General features: G+C 45.7%; 1 protein-coding gene across 1 annotated transcript in view; it reads left to right on the top strand.

Annotated features, from left to right (window-relative positions):
- FAT3 (FAT atypical cadherin 3) overlaps positions 1 to 18,146 on the top strand; it is a 94,386-nt gene that overhangs the window by 18,870 nt on the left and 57,370 nt on the right. Inside the window, exons 5-8 of the mRNA XM_042907115.1 lie at positions 10,299 to 10,688; positions 13,197 to 13,411; positions 14,660 to 14,797; positions 16,002 to 16,145. Coding sequence (XP_042763049.1) covers positions 10,299 to 10,688; positions 13,197 to 13,411; positions 14,660 to 14,797; positions 16,002 to 16,145 — 887 coding nt within the window. The remainder of the gene's footprint in view (positions 1 to 10,298; positions 10,689 to 13,196; positions 13,412 to 14,659; positions 14,798 to 16,001; positions 16,146 to 18,146) is intronic.

The following is an 18,146-nucleotide window of genomic DNA, read 5'->3' as shown; positions in this document are numbered from 1 at the left end:
TATTTAGTATTATTGCCGGGTAGTCCAGTATAGAAGTTCTATACAACAATAAAGATGGAGTTTTAAATACTTTGATGAATTCATTTACTTACACTTGACTCTTCCGGGCTTAGCAAAGTGCCAAGCCACAGATGGGAGAGTTTATGTCCAGACGAGCTTCAGTCTTTGAGGTATCGTGAAAGGTGGTTATCACCCACCAGCGGGGCCAACTCTACGGAAGGACAGCCTTTGCAGGTGTACAGGTCCCTCGCTTAGAAGGGCCCCTGTTGGTTTAATACTCTGCTCTGGCTATGTCCAACAGGGGGCCCTGCTTTCTTCTATGGCATAGAACCTCACAATCATGTTGCCAGTGCGACCCAGCAGAGCTGGTGCCAGCCCAACTGGTGAGTCCCCAGGAAGTCTATGGTATTGCCAGGATCTCCCTGACTCTGTGACTGGGGCTGCCTTGTCTCCTTTTTAACTGTTCAAAAGGCCCCGGGATTCCTGACCCCAGAGTTGGTATTTTGCCCAGGGGAATGTGCCAGGGTTAGTCATCACCCAATGAAAAACTTGTAAGAGGCACTTAAAACAGAAATAATCAGAGAGTCTATTTAAAGTCTAACTTGAAAAGTAATTGCAATTCCATGGACCTCCTAATGGCAACTTTCTTTTATTTCACATCATCTGAAGGCCTATTTTAAAGATAGAAAAAAGTGGTCAGTTTGAGCTCTTTAGCTATAATGGGATTTTACTTGCCTCCCACAGACAATGAGATGAGGCTAACCATTTTCTTCTACAGCTTAATTTAAGGATATCAAATAGCTCAAAACAATGTATCACTTGAAATACCTTTATAATGAGACCTTGACAAAAAAATATTTGTTTAATTTTTTTAATGTTTATTTTTGAGAGAGAGAAAGAGACAGAGCACGAGTGGGGGAAGGGCAGAGAGAGAGGGAGACAGAATCTGAAGCAGGCTTCAGGCACCGAGCTGTCAGCACACAGAGCCCAGTGTGGGGCTCGAACCCACGAACCGTGAGATCATGACCTGAGCTGAAGTCAGACACTTACTGACTGAGCCACCCAGGCACCCCCCAAAAAATATTTTCTACGTAAAGTCAGTGTCTTTCTGAGTACACACACACACATATACACTCACACACACAAAATGAGGAATGGAAATATCCAGAAAAAGAATGCTAATATAATATATAAGTATCATTTTCTATAATTATTTCAAATGGTATGTATGTTGAGAATTAAACTGGCCTGGAAAATAACTCAGAAATTTGACTGCTCTCCAAAATTGGTGATAAATTTTCCATTACATGATGTTTGTAATAGTTCTTTTACTTACTAGAAACATGATCTGTGTCCACTGTAGAAAATCTAGAAAGACAGACAAAAGGAGAAACGAGTCAATTCTAACCACTGTTGCTATTTCGATGAAGTCCCTTCCACCATTTTTCTTTCCAGAAATGGACTCATAAACTAGATATTGTTTTGTAACCTGCTTTTTTTCACTGGCTCACAAACATATTTCTGTCTCTATGTTCTCTTTTATACTTTTATATGGCAACGTATACAGTATTCTATGATTTGAGTGTCCTATAACTTATTCAGTCAGTTCTCATTCTTGACAAATTGGGTAGTTACCAATTTTATTCACAAATGCAAGCATCCAGTTAGCAATAGTTTTTTATATATGAATGTTTTTATATAGTTTTTATATATTGATGTTTTATGTACATTTTTGATAGTAAAGATTCCTGACTCCTCTGTGTTGCACCCTTTTGGGGTCCTTCATTCTTTAACACATATACTTGTAGTGGCCCTTGGCCACCCCTCACCAATGTGTAGAGTGCTTATCACCTACATTTGTTGTCTTAGTAATACTCTCGCTTTGATCCCCTGGTCACTTCTGCAGTTCAGTGTTCATTACTCTCTGATGTGGGGCCCGGGACTCAGCATTGAACTACAGAAATAATAAGACACAGTCCCTCTGCGTAAAAGATACATTAATCTAGTAGGAGAGAGGCCATAAGTATAACTAATGATAATGTAAAAACAATATTAAGGGAGCACACAGAAAAGAATAACTGGGAAATTAAGGAAGCTGTGGAGAGGAGACCCTTCACAGAATAGGTAGGAATTTGACGAGGGTGGAGGGGAAGAGAACATTCTGAGCGGAAGGAAAAGCATGTGCGGAGGACTGGGGAGTAAGTGTGCATGGAGTCTTGAGGAGTAGCTGGAATAGAGAACACACAATGGAAGGAGAGCAGGGGATGACACTGAAAGGGTGGCTTGGGACCAGAGGGCAAAGGATTGGAAAGCCATTCTTAGAAGTCTCTACTTCTGACTCTAAGAAGTCAGCAGTCAGAGCCTGTCTTGAGCCACTGAGGCAAAACTGGATCCAGAGCTTTAGAAACCGGCCTCTGGTTAAGTTTGGCCAGGAGAAGAGAGAGTCTAAGGCAGCCTGCAGGTTGGAGTCTCTGGCAACAGTCTAGGTGAGAGAAGATGGGAGCCTCACCTGGTGGTGAGAGCTGGCCATAAGATAGCAAGGAGACATCTCCAAGGCAAAATCTAAAGAACTGATGGTTCTGATTCAGATGGGAGACAGAAATTGAAGGGAGATGTGCAGCAAACTCTGTTCAATTTAAATAATTCCTCATCGGGGCACCTGGGTGGCTCATTCGTTTGGGCATCTGACTCAGGTCATGATCTCAGAGTTTGTGGGTTTCAGCCCCATGTTGGGCTCTGCACTAACAGCATGGAGCCTGCTTGGGATTGTCTCTCTCCCTCTTTCGCTGCCCCTTCTCCACTCATTCTCTCCCTCTCCCACTCTCTCTCTCTCTCTCTGAAAATAAATAAATAAAACTTTTCAAATAATAATAATTCCTCATCAAGTTGTCAAACTCCTAGGTTTGGAGATGGCGTCTTTCAGGCTCCACTTTCCCTCAGTGCGGTGCCTAGAGTAGTCAAACAGGTGGCACTTGGCAAGCCCTTATGAAATGGAAGGGTCGTGTCCAGTGTCTCCCGTGAGAAAGACAGAACCCTTCCACTTCTCAGAAGTAACTACTGTCTTTGAAGGATGAGGCTGTAACCAAAGAATGCAATGACATAGTCAAGAACCGAAGCTTCATTGATCATTTTTCTTCAAAGGATAATCCTTATTGCTTAAATAAGAGTGTGCCTTAATCACCAAGCTTGGGTCATAGAAACTGAGATCTAAATATACTTGCGGGATTTCTGGTGCTGATGAATACATATGAATGAAAGCAGGAAGAGTATTGATTCAAAAACAAGTTATTAGGGGCTCCTAGATGGCTCAGTTGGTTAAGCGACAGACTCTTGATTTCGGCTCAGGTCATGATCTCACAGTTTGTGAATTCAAGCCCCATGTCGGGCTCTGTGCTGACAGCTCAAAGCCTGGAGCCTGCTTCAGAGTCTGTGTCTCCCTCTCTCTCTGCCCCTCCCCTGTTCACGTGTGCTCTCTCTCTCACTCTCTCTCTCGCTCTCGCTTTCACTCTCACTCTCTCAAAAATAAATAAATAAACAGTTTTTTAAAAGTTACTAGATTGCCTGGGTGTGGAATCAGGGTATTGACCTAAATGGAAAATGGAACATGAGGAACCTTTAAGCGGTGATTCAAATGTTCTATATGGCAGTGAGGGCCATGGTTCCCCGGGGGTATATGTACGTGTTTAGAATTTATGAGCTGGACACTTAAAATCTGTTCATGTTTTTGTACATAAATTATGACACCTCAGTATACCAATAAAGTTGATTAAAAAAAAAATAAGTGAGAAGAACCAAAATTAAAAGGGTTACTAGAGTCTGATTGTTGAAATTGTTTCAGATCATTCCTTCCCCCGGATATCTATTCCATATGACTTCAAATCCCTTTATAAAAGCCAGTTTACAGGAATGTAGCACAGCCCCTATTTTTACTGTGTCACCTACAGACCAGACCTTGTACAGTTGCTGGAGGATATTCGTGTGAATGTCACAGACAAGGCCCTGCCCTGACAGAGTCACAGCAGCTGCTGACATAAAACCCCAAAGCCAGCCTAACAGAGCTCTCGTGGGTTCCTTAAGCTCAGAGAGCTCGATGTTAGGAGGAGGGCAGAAAACGTTTTCCAAAGACCACGTTAAAAAAAATCTCAAGGTACTTCTGTGTTGACTGCTCACGCCATTTGGTTTTGGTGCTAATTCTAACACCTGTAACAATCTCAAACATAAAGCTGAGTTCTTCTGACTCTGGGTTAGATCCCTGGGAATGATCCTAGCAGAGAGCATTATCTCTCACCGAGGTAATAATGCCTTGCTGTAAGCTGTATGTGTGAACTCTGAACACTTAACTGAATGGTATGAATCTGCTGCACTGAGCTTTCTTCCCATCCAGAAGATTCCAAGAGCTGTCAGGATAGGCTTAATTTGGACTTTGGTGTTACAGCCCACTTATGCCCAGGCGTGGCAGCTTAATGAGCATTTTTGAAGGTGGGGAGATGATCCTTTGGAAATATAAATGAAATGAGCTCTATTAGTTTCATTTGGAAATAAAGTACAGTCTGAAAGATCATCTTGGACCTCACCTGATCTGGGTTCTGTCATTTTAAAATTAAAAAAAATTTTTTTACTTTATTTTTTGAGAGAGAGGGAGCAGGGGAAGGGCAGAAAGAGAGGGAGAGGGAGAGAGAACCCTAAGTAAACTCCACACTGTCAGTGCAGAGCTTGATGGCGGAGCTCAAACTCACAAACCATGAGATCATGACCTGAGATGAAATCAAGAGTCAGATGCTTAACCGACAGAGCCACCCAGGTGCCCGGTCATTTTATTTCTTTATTTTTTTAATTTTTTTAATGTTTATTTATTTTTGAGGCAGAGAGAGACAGAGAGAGAGACAGAGCACAAGCAAGGGAGGGGCAGAGAGAAATGGAGACACAGAATCTGAAGCAGGCTCTGAGCTGTCAGCACAGAGCCCGATGTGGGGCTCACGAACCGTGAGATCATGACCTGAGCCGAAGTTGAACAATTAACCAACTGAGCCACCCAGGTGCCCAGCCCCCTGTCATTTTAAAATTGAAGAGACCTGAGGCCCAGTGATGAGGTTAAATGACCTATCCAAGCACATGGGTATAGCTTGGGCAAACCATGGGCTAGAGGCAAGGTCTCCTGTCTTCCAGAACTGGACCATATTGCCTTCATTTGAAAGTACTCAAAACTTCAACTGTTATGTGCTATCTGATGTCTAAAAGGTCCATCTCTCTATTTGGCTGACTTGAGAGGAACCTAACCTCCATCTAGAAACCTTCCAAGAAGGGAAATATAGATACCCTTGGCAACCCACCTCAGAGTTTCACTGCCTTCCCATACTGGGAATTTTTCTGTGCTATTTCCTTCCTCCAACCCCACCCTCCAAAATGCCACTACCTATTGCTTCCTTTCAGCAAATAGGGATTTTAATCATTCTCTTTTTACTTGATTTTAATCCTCTGAAGACCTGCCTGCTCCATTTGCCACAATTATAGCATGCAGAAACTTCACTTGCAATGAAAGTCATATTTCTCTTGGTAGCCTGTCATTTCAGCATTTTGGGAAGCTAAGTAGCTCCGTCCTCATTAAATTAGGCTCAAATTGGAGAAAAGAATTACATACTTAAAAACACAGACGCAAAATGATAGATTAGTGTTATACCTTAATAGAACACATCGTGGCATGCAGTAAAAGCATTAGACCAATTAGCAAGCAAGTTTTTTACTCAGGTTCATCTTTTTTGCTGGGTATGTAGCAAAGGGATGGTGATTTGAAGGATGGAATTTATCGTATGCCCTTGGATAGAAAGTTACCACTTTAGTGGCATGACCTGCATTCATTTAACAAAGATAGCACCCATCACCTGGTAACACAGCAAAGATCCAAGCGCTACACCAAATGTATTGTCTCCAAATTGGCATTTACCCGTCCGGCTTTATTTCTAGAAATCATTGAAATCCATGGCAATTGGGTCTAAATGGGAATGTTAATACATTCCAAAAATATATTCCGCTCTTTCCTTGAGAGCTACCAAATCATAAGTGATGGCATTTAACAGGGTTGGTGGTTTGAGTTTTTTTTTTTTTTTCTCCCCTCCCCCTTTTCTGGTCTCGCTTCCCTATCAATCTGATTGGTAACAGAAAGGAGAAGGAAACAATAAATCTCCCAGTTCCTCCTGGTGTGAATGCCCAAGATATTGTCAGAAGCAGAATGTATGGGAAGTGGGGGGGGGGGGGGGGGAGTTTGGGTCAGCAACTTGGTGGGGGGAGGGGATGCTTTTCTGCTGTGGTAAAGCAGAAAAACCCTGCCTCCGAATCTAAATTAACAGAATCTGCCCGGAGGGGAGCCGTGGTCTTTGTGTGGCTGATTAATGTCAGCCTTGTAAACGCAGTGCTCAGACAACAGGGCTAGCCCGCTGAGCAGGAAGCTCAGAGAACACAGCATCTCCTGCTCTGGGATGTGAGCAAAGCCGGGTACCTCTGAATAGGGCTGAAAGAGAGAGAGGCAGACCAGGAACATAGGTGATAGTTTTTTTTTTTTTTTTAATTTTTTTTTTTTTTTAACGTTTATGTATTTTGAGACAGAGAGAGACAGAGCATGAACGGGGGAGGGGCAGAGAGAGAGGGAGACACAGAATCGGAAACAGGCTCCAGGCTCTGAGCCATCAGCCCAGAGCCTGACGCGGGGCTCGAACTCACGGACCACGAGATCGTGACCTGAGCCGAAGTCGGATGCTTAACCGACTGAGCCACCCAGGCGCCCCACATAGGTGATAGTTTTAATTAGATTTCAGCTGTCTGTCCTAGTGAAAGAAACACAGGCAACCATTAGGGGCACAGAGGCCTTGTGGCCACAGAGAACAGCAGCGTGCAAATCCGACCCCTGCCTCTCCTAACACTCAGCTCTCAGCCTGAAAGGCACCGCTTTCAGAACAGTCGGAAGTGCTCTTCTTCCCAAATGATCTTTAGGTCTGAAGGGGAAGCGTGTCCAAGAGCACATCTCCAGAAATCCTTAAAGGGAACACAGGAGTTTTTCCCTCATGCTTACCTAAAAACGCTAGTGGCAGCAGGCAAGCCATCAGTCCTTGGTTTATGCATCTGCGAAGTGGGTCTTGTCAGGAGATGCTCAGATGAAGGATCCTGCATGGATCTCCTGCCCCAACTTATTGTTCCTAAGAGTGGTGTTCCCTACACTGGGGGTGGAAGTCAAATCCACAGGCAATGTGTGTGCTTTGAAAACCTGCATGGTGTATTGATGTCAGTCGCTGATGTATTCCCATAAATCTGTTTCTGTGACTTTGAGCGGTGTCCTGAGAGCCTCTAATCAGTCACTGCAGCTTCTAGGCACAAGACCAGCTCTGCCCCCTTCCCGTCCCCCCCCCCACCCCCCCGCAGGGTTATTGCAACACTATGTATATTCACCCCAGGAGTTGATGTTGAAGAATTTAATCTTGGAGAGCCAGAAGGCATCCTTAAAATGTCTGCTCTGGGGCCTTATTTTAAGGGGCAGCGAGGAAGAGGAGAACCTTCTTGTTTTTAATCCCAGCACCAATAAAATCAGAAGCTGATGTGTATATATCACAGGGTAGTTGTTTTGAAAGAGAAATAAAAGTAAATGATGAAACTCTGGAAAAAATGGACTCTCTGGAATGGAACCAAGAACAAGCTCTCAGTATTGACCTTTTGGTTAAAGCCACATAATGCAATTTATGTCATTCCCTCCAGATAGATGATTTTATTGGTTTGCTGGGAATTTTGGCTTAAGGGAAATTACATACTGGGGGAGCAAAGTGTTTAACTCTTATTACTGCTGAATGTCTGACCCCATGGCGAGGTGTTATAGTAGAAAACAACACAGAGTTAGGCCCTCCCCTCTAAGAGCTTACATTCTAAGTCTGTGATTTGTAAAAGGCATTTTTAGATCGTGGTCATAGCTAAAAACGCTTGATTAATGACTGTCTTCATTAAGGCATTTAGGATCAAAGTAATGCTTTTTCAGCCTACAAAGATGTTATATTTTGCTTCTTAGAAATCTTAACACCTAGTGAATTGGGGGTGCGTAAATCATTTTGAAGTCCTAAGATCCTCTGATGAAAACAGTTCAATCAGTCTTCAGAACCAGAAGTCAATCTGATCATCAACCACTAATTTGTTGGTTGTTGGTGGACGTCTCCTGGCTGGTATGTTTTAGCTTTCATGTATATGAAGGTAAAATGGCGTCTTGATAAATAAGTGCGTTTCTTTAAATCACAGAGCTGGAGGCCACCCTCTGAGTAGATCTTCCCCCTTTTTTGATGGAGTGCTCCAGGCTCACTGGCCATTGGACTTCTTTTTCTCTTTGCATTCTCTTATGTCCCCAGCCATCCTCAGGGCTCTGCGTGGCCCTGGAACCGGGAGGCGCTCACATTCATAGCTCCACGTGGACTCTCCTCTGGTCTCCAGCCTCCTGCACCGGCTCCCTACCTGAGTATCCGCTTACATATCAAATGCCCATCTTGAACTTAATCTGTCCAAAGTGGGGCTCCTAGTCTGTCATCTGAATCCTGGTCCTCCTGCAGTCCTTCATCCCAGCCGACAGCAGCTCCCTCTGAGTCATCCTGGGATCTTCTCTTTCTCTCACGGCAGAAAACAGTCTTTTCTCACCACCTCCAAGTTGACAACACACCCGGGATCGCTCCCTTCTCACCACCTACGTGTTCAGAACAAGCTGACCTCTTCTCACCACTCAGAGGCCACCGCCAGTGCAAGCCACCACTGTCACGTGCCTGCGTTCCTGCGGGCGTCAGCCAGCTGTCCCTGCTTCCTCGCTTGCCGCCCTTCCTTCTCTTCACAACCAGCAGCCTGAGTGATCCTGTTAAAATCTGAGGCACACCCCATGACTGCCTGCCTCAGAGCCCTCGGCTGGCTTCCTGGCTCAGCACCGCAACCCCACGTGGGCTGCTCCCCAACCTGCTGTCACCCTGAAACCATCTTCTCTTTCTTGCTTCCTGACTGTAGTCACACCGGCCTTCTCGACAGTGCCCTCCAACACGCCAGAGGGGCGCTCTGCACTTGGGGGTCTCTCCGCCTGCCACGTTCTCTCCCCAGATTATCTGCCCTGTTCTCTGCCTCCCCTCCTTTGGGTTTTTATTCAAGGGCCAAGGCCTTCCCTGAGCACCTTATTTAAAATTACCACCCTCCCCTCCATCTCCCAAACTCTCTCTCCTCCAAGCACTCCTGGTCGTCCCCCCCGTGGCTTTTTCTTCCTTTTTACCCCCTGATCTGCCATTTGTTTTACAGATTCTTTATTCTTAATTTATTACTTACACCCACTAAGTGTAATAATTTCCTCAAGAAATGGTTGACTCTTGTCCATTGCTAAAATCTCTAGCACCTAGAGTAGTGACGGATAGATTCCAGATAAACATTTTTTGAAGTAATTAATTTGTATTTCTCTTTTGGTGGCACATCTTTACCCCCGTATTTATTGGCACCTTAGAGTTTTTCTTAAAGATGCGTGGGGTTCTCTAATATATGAAGAATACCCAACTATTTATGATATCTGTTGCCAATATTTTATGTTTTTTTATTATTTAAGTTAGTTGTATATGTTATTTACATACAATGTTTTTTTTTTTTTAACGTTTATTTATTTTTGAGACAGAGACAAAGCATGAACGGGGGAGGGTCGGAGAGAGAGGGAGACACAGAATCTGAAACAGGCTCCGGGCTCTGAGCGGTCAGCACAGAGCCTGACGCGGGGCTTGAACTCACGGACCGCGAGATCATGACCTGAGCCGAAGTCGGACGCCTAACCGACTGAGCCACCCAGGCGCCCCACATACAATGTTTTTTTGAGAGAAAGAGAGAGGGCGCACACACACATTATGAGGGAGGGGCACAGGGCGAGAGAGAAAGAGAGAGAAGATCTTTTTGCTTTTCAGTTTTTAAGGCATTTATTTATTATTAATTTATTTTGAGAGAGAGACAGAGAAAGCGAGTTGGGGAGGGGCAGAGAGAGAGGGAGAGAGAGAATCCCAAACAGGCTCTGCACTATCAGCACAGAGCCCAACTCAGGGCTCAAATTCATGAACTGTGAGATTATGACCCTGAGCCAAAATCAAGAGTCGGATGCTTAGCTGACTGAGCCACCCAGGTGTCCCTGTACATTTTTATGTTTTTGTAGGACCAAAGCTGTTGGCTTCTGTCATTACTGAGCTTCTTTCTATGAGTAGCCATAATATTCTAGTGCAGACCGTCATCGAACAGCATTCTTCTCACTAACGTTCTTGCGTCTCCCACAGGCATCAACAGGAAGGTGGTGTATTCCCTGGCCGACTCTGCCGATGGGTTCTTCTCCATCGACAGCTCATCAGGCATCATTATCCTAGAGCAGCCGCTGGACCGAGAGCAGCAGCCCTCCTACAACATCAGCGTCCAGGCCACCGACCAGAGCCCCGGCCAGGCTCTCTCCTCTCTTGCCACGGTCACCATCACTGTCCTGGACATTAATGACAACCCCCCTGTGTTTGAGAGGAGGGACTACCTGGTGACGGTGCCTGAGGACACCTCCCCTGGCACCCAAGTGCTTGCTGTTTTTGCCACCAGCAAAGATATTGGCACAAATGCTGAGATTACGTATCAAATCCGGTCTGGGAATGAACAAGGGAGATTTAGAATCAACCCAAAGACAGGTGGGTAAACAGCAACCTGCTTAGAATTCACAGCTTCACTTTTCCCCTGCTTCTCCTAACCATCTAACTGCCCTCTGGGTGGCCTCTGCTTCTTCCTCTTCCTCCCTCCCAGTGGAAGCACATCACGCAGACCCCAGGGTGCCTTCTGACACTCTGCCTCTGCGCCTGCCCCCTGCCAAGTTGTAAGCTCCTCGCTGTGGGCTCACTGGGCACATACGTGACCTCCAGGTGGGCTCCAGGATTTCTCGTAGGAAGCCTTGGGAGCAGTAAGGTGGTTCATAGATGGGGACAGGAGATAATATTTGTGCATCGAGCATAAGGGTTTGCTTCTTTCCCTCTCTTTTCTGTTTTTGCTCGATTTCATTTTGGGTTGTTTTACTTGGATCATGTGTTTATGTGTTTGGAAGTGCTCCTGGAGATGATCATCCTAGTGCCCCTGTCCACGCTCAGGCTGCCACTCTCTGGTCACCTACCAAAGAAGACATTGCTAAGTGGTGTGCGTGGTGATATGCAGGCCTTCTCAACTGTGCACCCCAGTCAGCTGGAACTGGCTCTGTATGAGTCCTGTCCACAATTCCCAGTCAGGACACTGTCCTTTCTCACCACGCCCTTTTCAAACTCAGGGGCCATGTGGCATCACCTAGGGAAAACACGCCTGGAAATAAATCAAGAGAACAAAAGGAGAACCCTAGGCCTTTCTTTCTATTAGGGAGTTAACTATTGGGGGCATTTCGGGTAATAAAGATGGTAATAAAATAAAGATGGTGATTCAAGAAACAAGTTGGGATATTCTTGGGAGAGTAAACATACTCACCCTTTACACTATGTATTTTCCTAGTGTTTGAATTCATATTTTCACAGCACTTTCATGGATAATCTCATTCATTTACCTATTTCCCTATGAGTAGTCATAATCAAAGCCATCCCATTTTTCAGGTGAGAAAGATAAGTCTCTCCCACTTTGCGTCCATTGGACGCAACTCCCTCATCATCACACGAGAAAAATGCACTTGCTGAACAGGAAACTCATAATTAGCAACATCTGTTTAGCAGGTTGAATACGCCAGACTCTTATTAATTCATTGGTTATTTCTCGCATTTTCCATATGAGAAAAACAGAGCTTCGAAGAGGTTAAGTAAGTTCCCCACTGTAGAGCACTGCTATGCTGGGGTCGGGGGAGGTGCAAAATAGAGCCCATAGTAGAGCACTGCTATGCTGGGGTCAGGGGAGGTGCAAAATAAGGAGATACCGTTCCTGCCCTTAGGTGTAGGGAGGTGGAAATAGCGATGGAAGAATTGCATTAGCAGCTTCTCCCAGCAGTACCTCTGTTTATTAAGGTCATTACTTCAAATTAAAATGTATGGGATTTTCCTCATTTAAATACGTGTTAGACTTAGTCTGTCTAGTTATGGCCATTGTATATGAACACCACGGGGAAATGGTTAAGTACTGTTTAAATTTGACACTACATAACGAGGCTGGGATACAAAACAAAGCACTAAGGGTGGTAATTGCTAAGAAAACTTAATTATGGGGAGAAAGAGGCTCTTGTTATAGGTATGACTTCTGTTTCTCACCTTAAATAGAAGGGCAGCTTTAGCAGCTAGAGAAGGTGCCTGTCTGGAGATGTGAATGGATGTGACATACTGACCTTGGTCCTAATGATTGTTTTCCAGTTGGGAGAAATGCCCACGAATGCCCTTGAGATCTGCTCTGCAGGCAGTACAATGACCAGTTACCAAGTGCAGAATGCAGAATTGAGTCACCTCACCAGAAAGGGATAGCATGGGAAGGAAGAGCACTCATAGAGCCCCTCCTAGAGGTGGCACCCCGCCAGGGCCTTTCTACTTGTTCTACTGGCTTAACTTAAATAGCTTTAGGACGTGGACGTTCCCTCTGTTCTGTAGTTGTGGATGTTGAACTCACACTTATTCGTTGGCCACTAATCCCAGGTATTTCCTTTTCATTAGGTCACTGTACCTTGAGATTTCTGAGATCTTTGCCCTCTTTGTGCTGTCATGGTTTTAGATAAGCGCACTGTAACTTGGCAAAGGCACGTTCGTGGTTAATTGAATTCAGTGAAGTTTGCAGATATTCACTTGCTGACCTGGGACGGGACCGTGCAATCACATCCACACATCTCAGCTCATTTTCCATCTGCCTGGGTCCAGTTAAGGGATCATCAGGAGACGCTTATCAGGGATGCCGGTTTCTGGCCCTTCTCCCTAGAGGCATGTGGGTGAATAATGCCGAAGATTTTCAGGCTGCTTGAGGGAAGTTCAGAAAGTATTGTAGAAACATTCAAAGACTTTATTTCTTCAGTGTTGCATCTGATGGATAGCTATGTTTTAACGGACAGCATTAATCAGACTCTGAGATGCTTTCAGCAGGGCATTAAATAAACAAATTCCTGAATGTCTAAAATTCTTGGCTGGAGATGATGTGATAAATATTGTCATGATTAGGGAACCGCTGACCACTCTTTTTTTCCTAATCTCTCTTCAAAGGGGGTATTTCTGTCTCTGAAGTGCTGGACTATGAATTATGCAAAAAGTTTTACCTGGTGGTGGAAGCCAAAGATGGGGGCACCCCAGCTCTCAGTGCCGTGACCACCGTCAGCATCAACCTCACGGATGTGAATGACAACCCTCCCAGGTTCAGCCAAGATGTCTACAGTGCCGTCATAAGTGAAGATGCCTTGGTCGGGGACTCTGTCATTTTGGTAGGTGCCAGTGGGAGATCCAGATGTCTGGGACTAATAATTCTACTAAAGAGAGTGAAAAACGTGAGCAAAGTCTGTCTCGGATTCTTGTCACACTCTCTCTTTATGGGTCCTTTTGTCCCCGAGGACTCTAGTCAGTCACCAGTCTTTCAACTGTTCTTTCTCCTTCTGTACATTGGAAGGGTCTGATAAATTCATTTATACCAAAGTTTAAGTGTCTGATAATTACTTTCTTCCTGAAAGTGTATGTTGTTCAAAAAAACAAAACAGACCACAGAATATATTTCTAATGATGGCTTCCACTGGTTTGTGACCTTAGAGAAGAAGGTATTAGGTGGCTAGGGATAAAAGAAAGTCTGCCTCCCACCCCGCACATGCGCACACACACACACACACACACACACACGCATGCATGCACTCACGCATGCACACAGAGTAGGACAGCTGCATATGGGAGCAAGATTAAGATTGCTTGGCCACTCTTAGAGAAGCTCTTTCTGGAGGGAATTTTTTCTAATACCAGTAAGAGCAAGCCATGTAAAGAGTACATGGGCTCTCTCAGACTTACAAATTACGTTTTGGAAACAGTGAGTTCCATTCTTACCATCATCACCACCCCTACCGGACAGGTCCCTTCCATCCATCCTTATCTCTGGCTCCTGCAGCACCAGGTGTCGGTGTGCATTCTTTACACACCAGAGGTGGACTTCCCAGAACCACTTTCGTGCATATAAATCCCAGTATCACCAATACGGAGCAGCAGGGCAGTGTGTTTGCCACGTGAGAAAGGGAATTTTCTCAGGCTTCCTTAACACAGAGGCGCATGAATTTAGAGAATGTCTGTCTCAGTGGCAGAGACCACTGTTTGCAGAATTGGGGAAGAATCACCAAACTCCCCCTATGAGCTTTAGCTCTATCCTCAGTGGCTCTATCAGTGAGCTTTAGCTCTATCCTCAGTGGCTCAAGGCCCAAGGAAAATCATGCCTGACAAGCATCAGGCTGTAGGCAGACAAAAACTACTGGAAAGGAAGTGGCTGCTCCAGTAGTGGTGCCTCCCTCCTCCAGCCAAGCCATCCGTTCTTCTGCCGGGGGCATGATGGCTAGCACGTGAGCATAGAGAGCTCTAAGAAAACTGCCAGAGCTGTGCCCAGTTATAAGACCCGGGACCCTTAGAATAAACCTTTTCTCTGTCTCTCATGTCATACCTTTTGTTGTTGTTGTTGTTGTTGTGGTTTGTGTCCCATGAAGCTAATAGCAGAAGATGCAGATAGCCCACCCAATGGACAGATTCATTTTTCCATCGTGAACGGAGATCGGGACGATGAATTTGCTGTGGAGCCTGTCCTGGGACTTGTAAAGGTTAAGAAGAAATTAGACCGCGAACGGGTAAGCTAGTTTAGGCCAGCCCCCTCCCACCCATGCCCATCCTTTCACTGGAATCCACTCAGGCTCCATGAGTAAAAGTAGGAAGATTCTGCATTCCAAATAATGAGAGTAAATAGGATAGGCTGAAATGCAGCATGACATATTTGGGTTAGACCTTTGAAAGAATTTTCTGCCAATAGATGCTGGCAGCTTCTTATTTATGGGTGTCTTAAAGAAGAAAGCAAAGATGTATCTTTCTCTTTGTGTAATGTTTATTTTTTAGAGAGAGAGGGAGAGAGCGAGTGGGGGAGAGGCAGAGAGAGGGGACAGAGGACATGAAGTGGGCTCCATGTTGACTGCAAAGAGCTTGATGTAGGGCTCAAACTCACGAACCTATCAGACCATGACCTGAGCTGAAGTCGGACACTTAACCGACTGACCCACCCAGACACCCCCAAAGGTGTAATTTTCTGGATGCTTTGAATTTTGGTCCTTCCCAGAGCAAGGAGGCAGGAAAGTACCTTCAGCATTGGGATCCTGTGGTCCTGGTTTCATCCACAGCTTTAGCACTAGGTGAGCAGATATAAAAGGAGCATCTGAAGGTATTTAGGTCAGAAAGAATGATCCAGAAAACTCCTCTGCCAAGTTTAAACAAAGTAAACATTGTGTTTTGTGACCCAAAATATATGTCTTCAAAGTGAAATTACAGGAAGAGATGTCATAGTGGTGGTACTCAAAAGCAGGAAAACCTCTTTAGGTGATATATCCCCATAACTCCTGAAGTTCAGAACTGATAAGGAAGATCAGGGTGACAGCTGTAGTGTTTGAACACAGGATGAGAACTGTAGTTGTAACCAGGGGTTGTTTTGTGTGTCCCACCCCCGACTTCATACCCACCCCCCCCCCCATCCAGGGGACACTTGGCAATGTTTGGAAACATTTTTGGCTGCCACAAATGGGCAGAAAGTGATACTGGCTTCTAGTGGGTAGAGACCAGGGATGTTGCTAAATATCCTACAAAGGCACAAGTCAGCCCCCGGCAACCAAGAATTACCTTGGCCCCAGATGTCAGGGGTGCCGACGTTGCAAATCCCTGGTCTCGAGGACCAAGAGGGAAGGTGGCTGATCTTCAGCAAAGCACAGCCATTCCCGCAGCTCTTCTGAGTGTGTGCAGACTGAAGGAGATGCTGTCCATCTTCACTGTCGGCCCTCTGTGCTTTGGCAGGTGTCTGGATACTCCCTGCTCGTCCAGGCAGTAGACAGTGGCATTCCTGCAATGTCATCAACTGCCACCGTCAACATTGATATTTCTGATGTGAATGACAACAGCCCGGTGTTCACCCCTGCTAACTACACTGCTGTGATTCAGGTGAGCCAAATCTTGCCTGCTAGTCACCTGTCCTTGCGTGCCCAGCCTTCTTCCTCTGCGATGGTTTACTTGTCATTTTTGTAAATTAGTCCTTTAAGTTTAATTTATTTTTTGAGAGAGAAAGAGAGAGAGCACAAGCAGGGGAGAGGCGGAGAGAGAGGGAAACAGAGTCAAAGCAGGATTTAGGCTCCAAACTATCAGCACAGAGCTTGATGTGGGGCTCAACCCCATAAACCATGAGATCGTGACCTGAACCAAAGTCAGATGTTTGACTGACTGAGCTGCCCAGGCACCTCATTTTATTCACAAATTAAAACAATGGTTTTTGGGTTTTTTTACCTGATATCAATTCATGCCATCATGAGACGGGTATGAAGAGAACCTGATTCTTCCACAGCTACTGACTAATAAATAGTCATAAGCACTATTGCCGACGGGTCTCTCTCAAGTGTCGGGTGCTTTACATGAGCCACCTGTCCCCACCACAGCCTCGTGAAGTGGGAGGCTGGGGCAGCCCCCACTTTATGCTGAAGGAGCTAAGGGCCCGAGGGGCTAAGTAGCTCACCCAAGATCCTGCAGCTGCTAAGTGGTAGAATCAGGGTTTGAACTCAGGTCAGTGTTCTGTGAAAACCATCCTCTTCACAAGGACAGGCTGCCTTTCAGCTACTCTGTGCTATTCTGGCAACAGCGGGAGATTGATACAAACCGTCTCATTTCTCCAAAAGAGATTGGGCATCAGGATAGAGCTGCTACTCATTAAAATCAATCTTCCATAAGCAATTTGTTTAGCACTTTAAATCCACCTGCTCCTTAAAATTAGGTTGCAAGATGGAGTAGCTGGCATTCTATTCTCAGGGGGAATGACTCTTCTTCCCATCTATTTTTTTTTTTTTCAAAAGATGTTTCGGGGTTGCCTGGGTGGCTCAGTCAGTTAAGTGTCCAACTTTGGCTCAGGTCATGATCTCACGGTCTGTGAGTTCAAGCCCCGCATCAGACTCTGTGCTGACAGCTCAGAGCTTGGAGCCTGCTTCAGATTCTGTGTCTCCCTCTCTCTCTGCCTCTCCCCCGCTCATGTTCTGTTTCTATCAAAAATAAATAAACGTTTAAAAAAAAAAAAAAGATGTTTCATGAACACAGTGCTGGGTGCCGAGCTATCTCCTCTTCCTGACCACTGGAGGCTCGGGGAATCCAGTCCAGGAATGTTGTCAGTGTGGAGGACATAGAGGAAACAGCGATTGATACACGTGTTGTGGGGGGCCTCAGAGAGTCCTGAGAACCGGCTCTTGCCTGATCCAGTTTGGCCTCAGAATCACCTCCCATGGGGTCTGAAGGCTTTGAGGGGAGAAGGTGAGATGAGAGTGAGCCAGGTCTTGAGAGACCCCTTTGGAACAACATCAGGACTTAGTCTGGCCGTCACGGCCAGCTCCCCACCTCTGAGATGTCCAGGAGTCAGGCGGAGCGGAGAGGCGCTCGCTCTTAAAGCAAGCAGCCCCGCCTCTTTCCTGCCACCTTGTCAACGAAATCGGATTCCTTCAGCAATGGTATTCAGGTCGTCCTCTCCTCTCTGATGGTCTTTCCAGCGGCTGTGCACTCTTGTCCCCCTCCTGCTTCCGCACAGCTTCACCTAGGGGCTGCCCCTTCCTCCATTTCTGTCTCTCTCAGATGGCCCTTCTCCAGGACCACCTCCCACAGAGGCACTGTCAGCCTCGCACAGCCGGTGTGCTCGCCCCAAAACAAAATGGGCTTTGCCCACTCAACATTCGGTTTTATGACACACATCGATCAGCTTGACAGCCTGTTTTCACATGCACAACAGGAAGCCAGCAGTGAAAGAAACGAGAATCGCAGCCATGAGCAGTGACCGCGGCTCCTATCTGCAGCGCCGGGGCCTGTCCGTGTTCTCTTTCACCCTTCTTTCTCAGATGGTGACCCCTGGGCCACACATTCTGTCTCTCTCTCTGTGTCTCTCTGCTGTAGAGGAAATGGCCTTTATAAAGTGAG

The sequence above is a fragment of the Panthera leo genome, chromosome D1, assembly GCF_018350215.1.
Source record: "Panthera leo isolate Ple1 chromosome D1, P.leo_Ple1_pat1.1, whole genome shotgun sequence".
Taxonomy (NCBI): Eukaryota; Metazoa; Chordata; class Mammalia; order Carnivora; family Felidae; genus Panthera; species Panthera leo.
The sequence above is the reverse complement of the archived record's forward strand: the minus strand, read 5'-3'. Positions and strand labels throughout refer to the sequence as shown.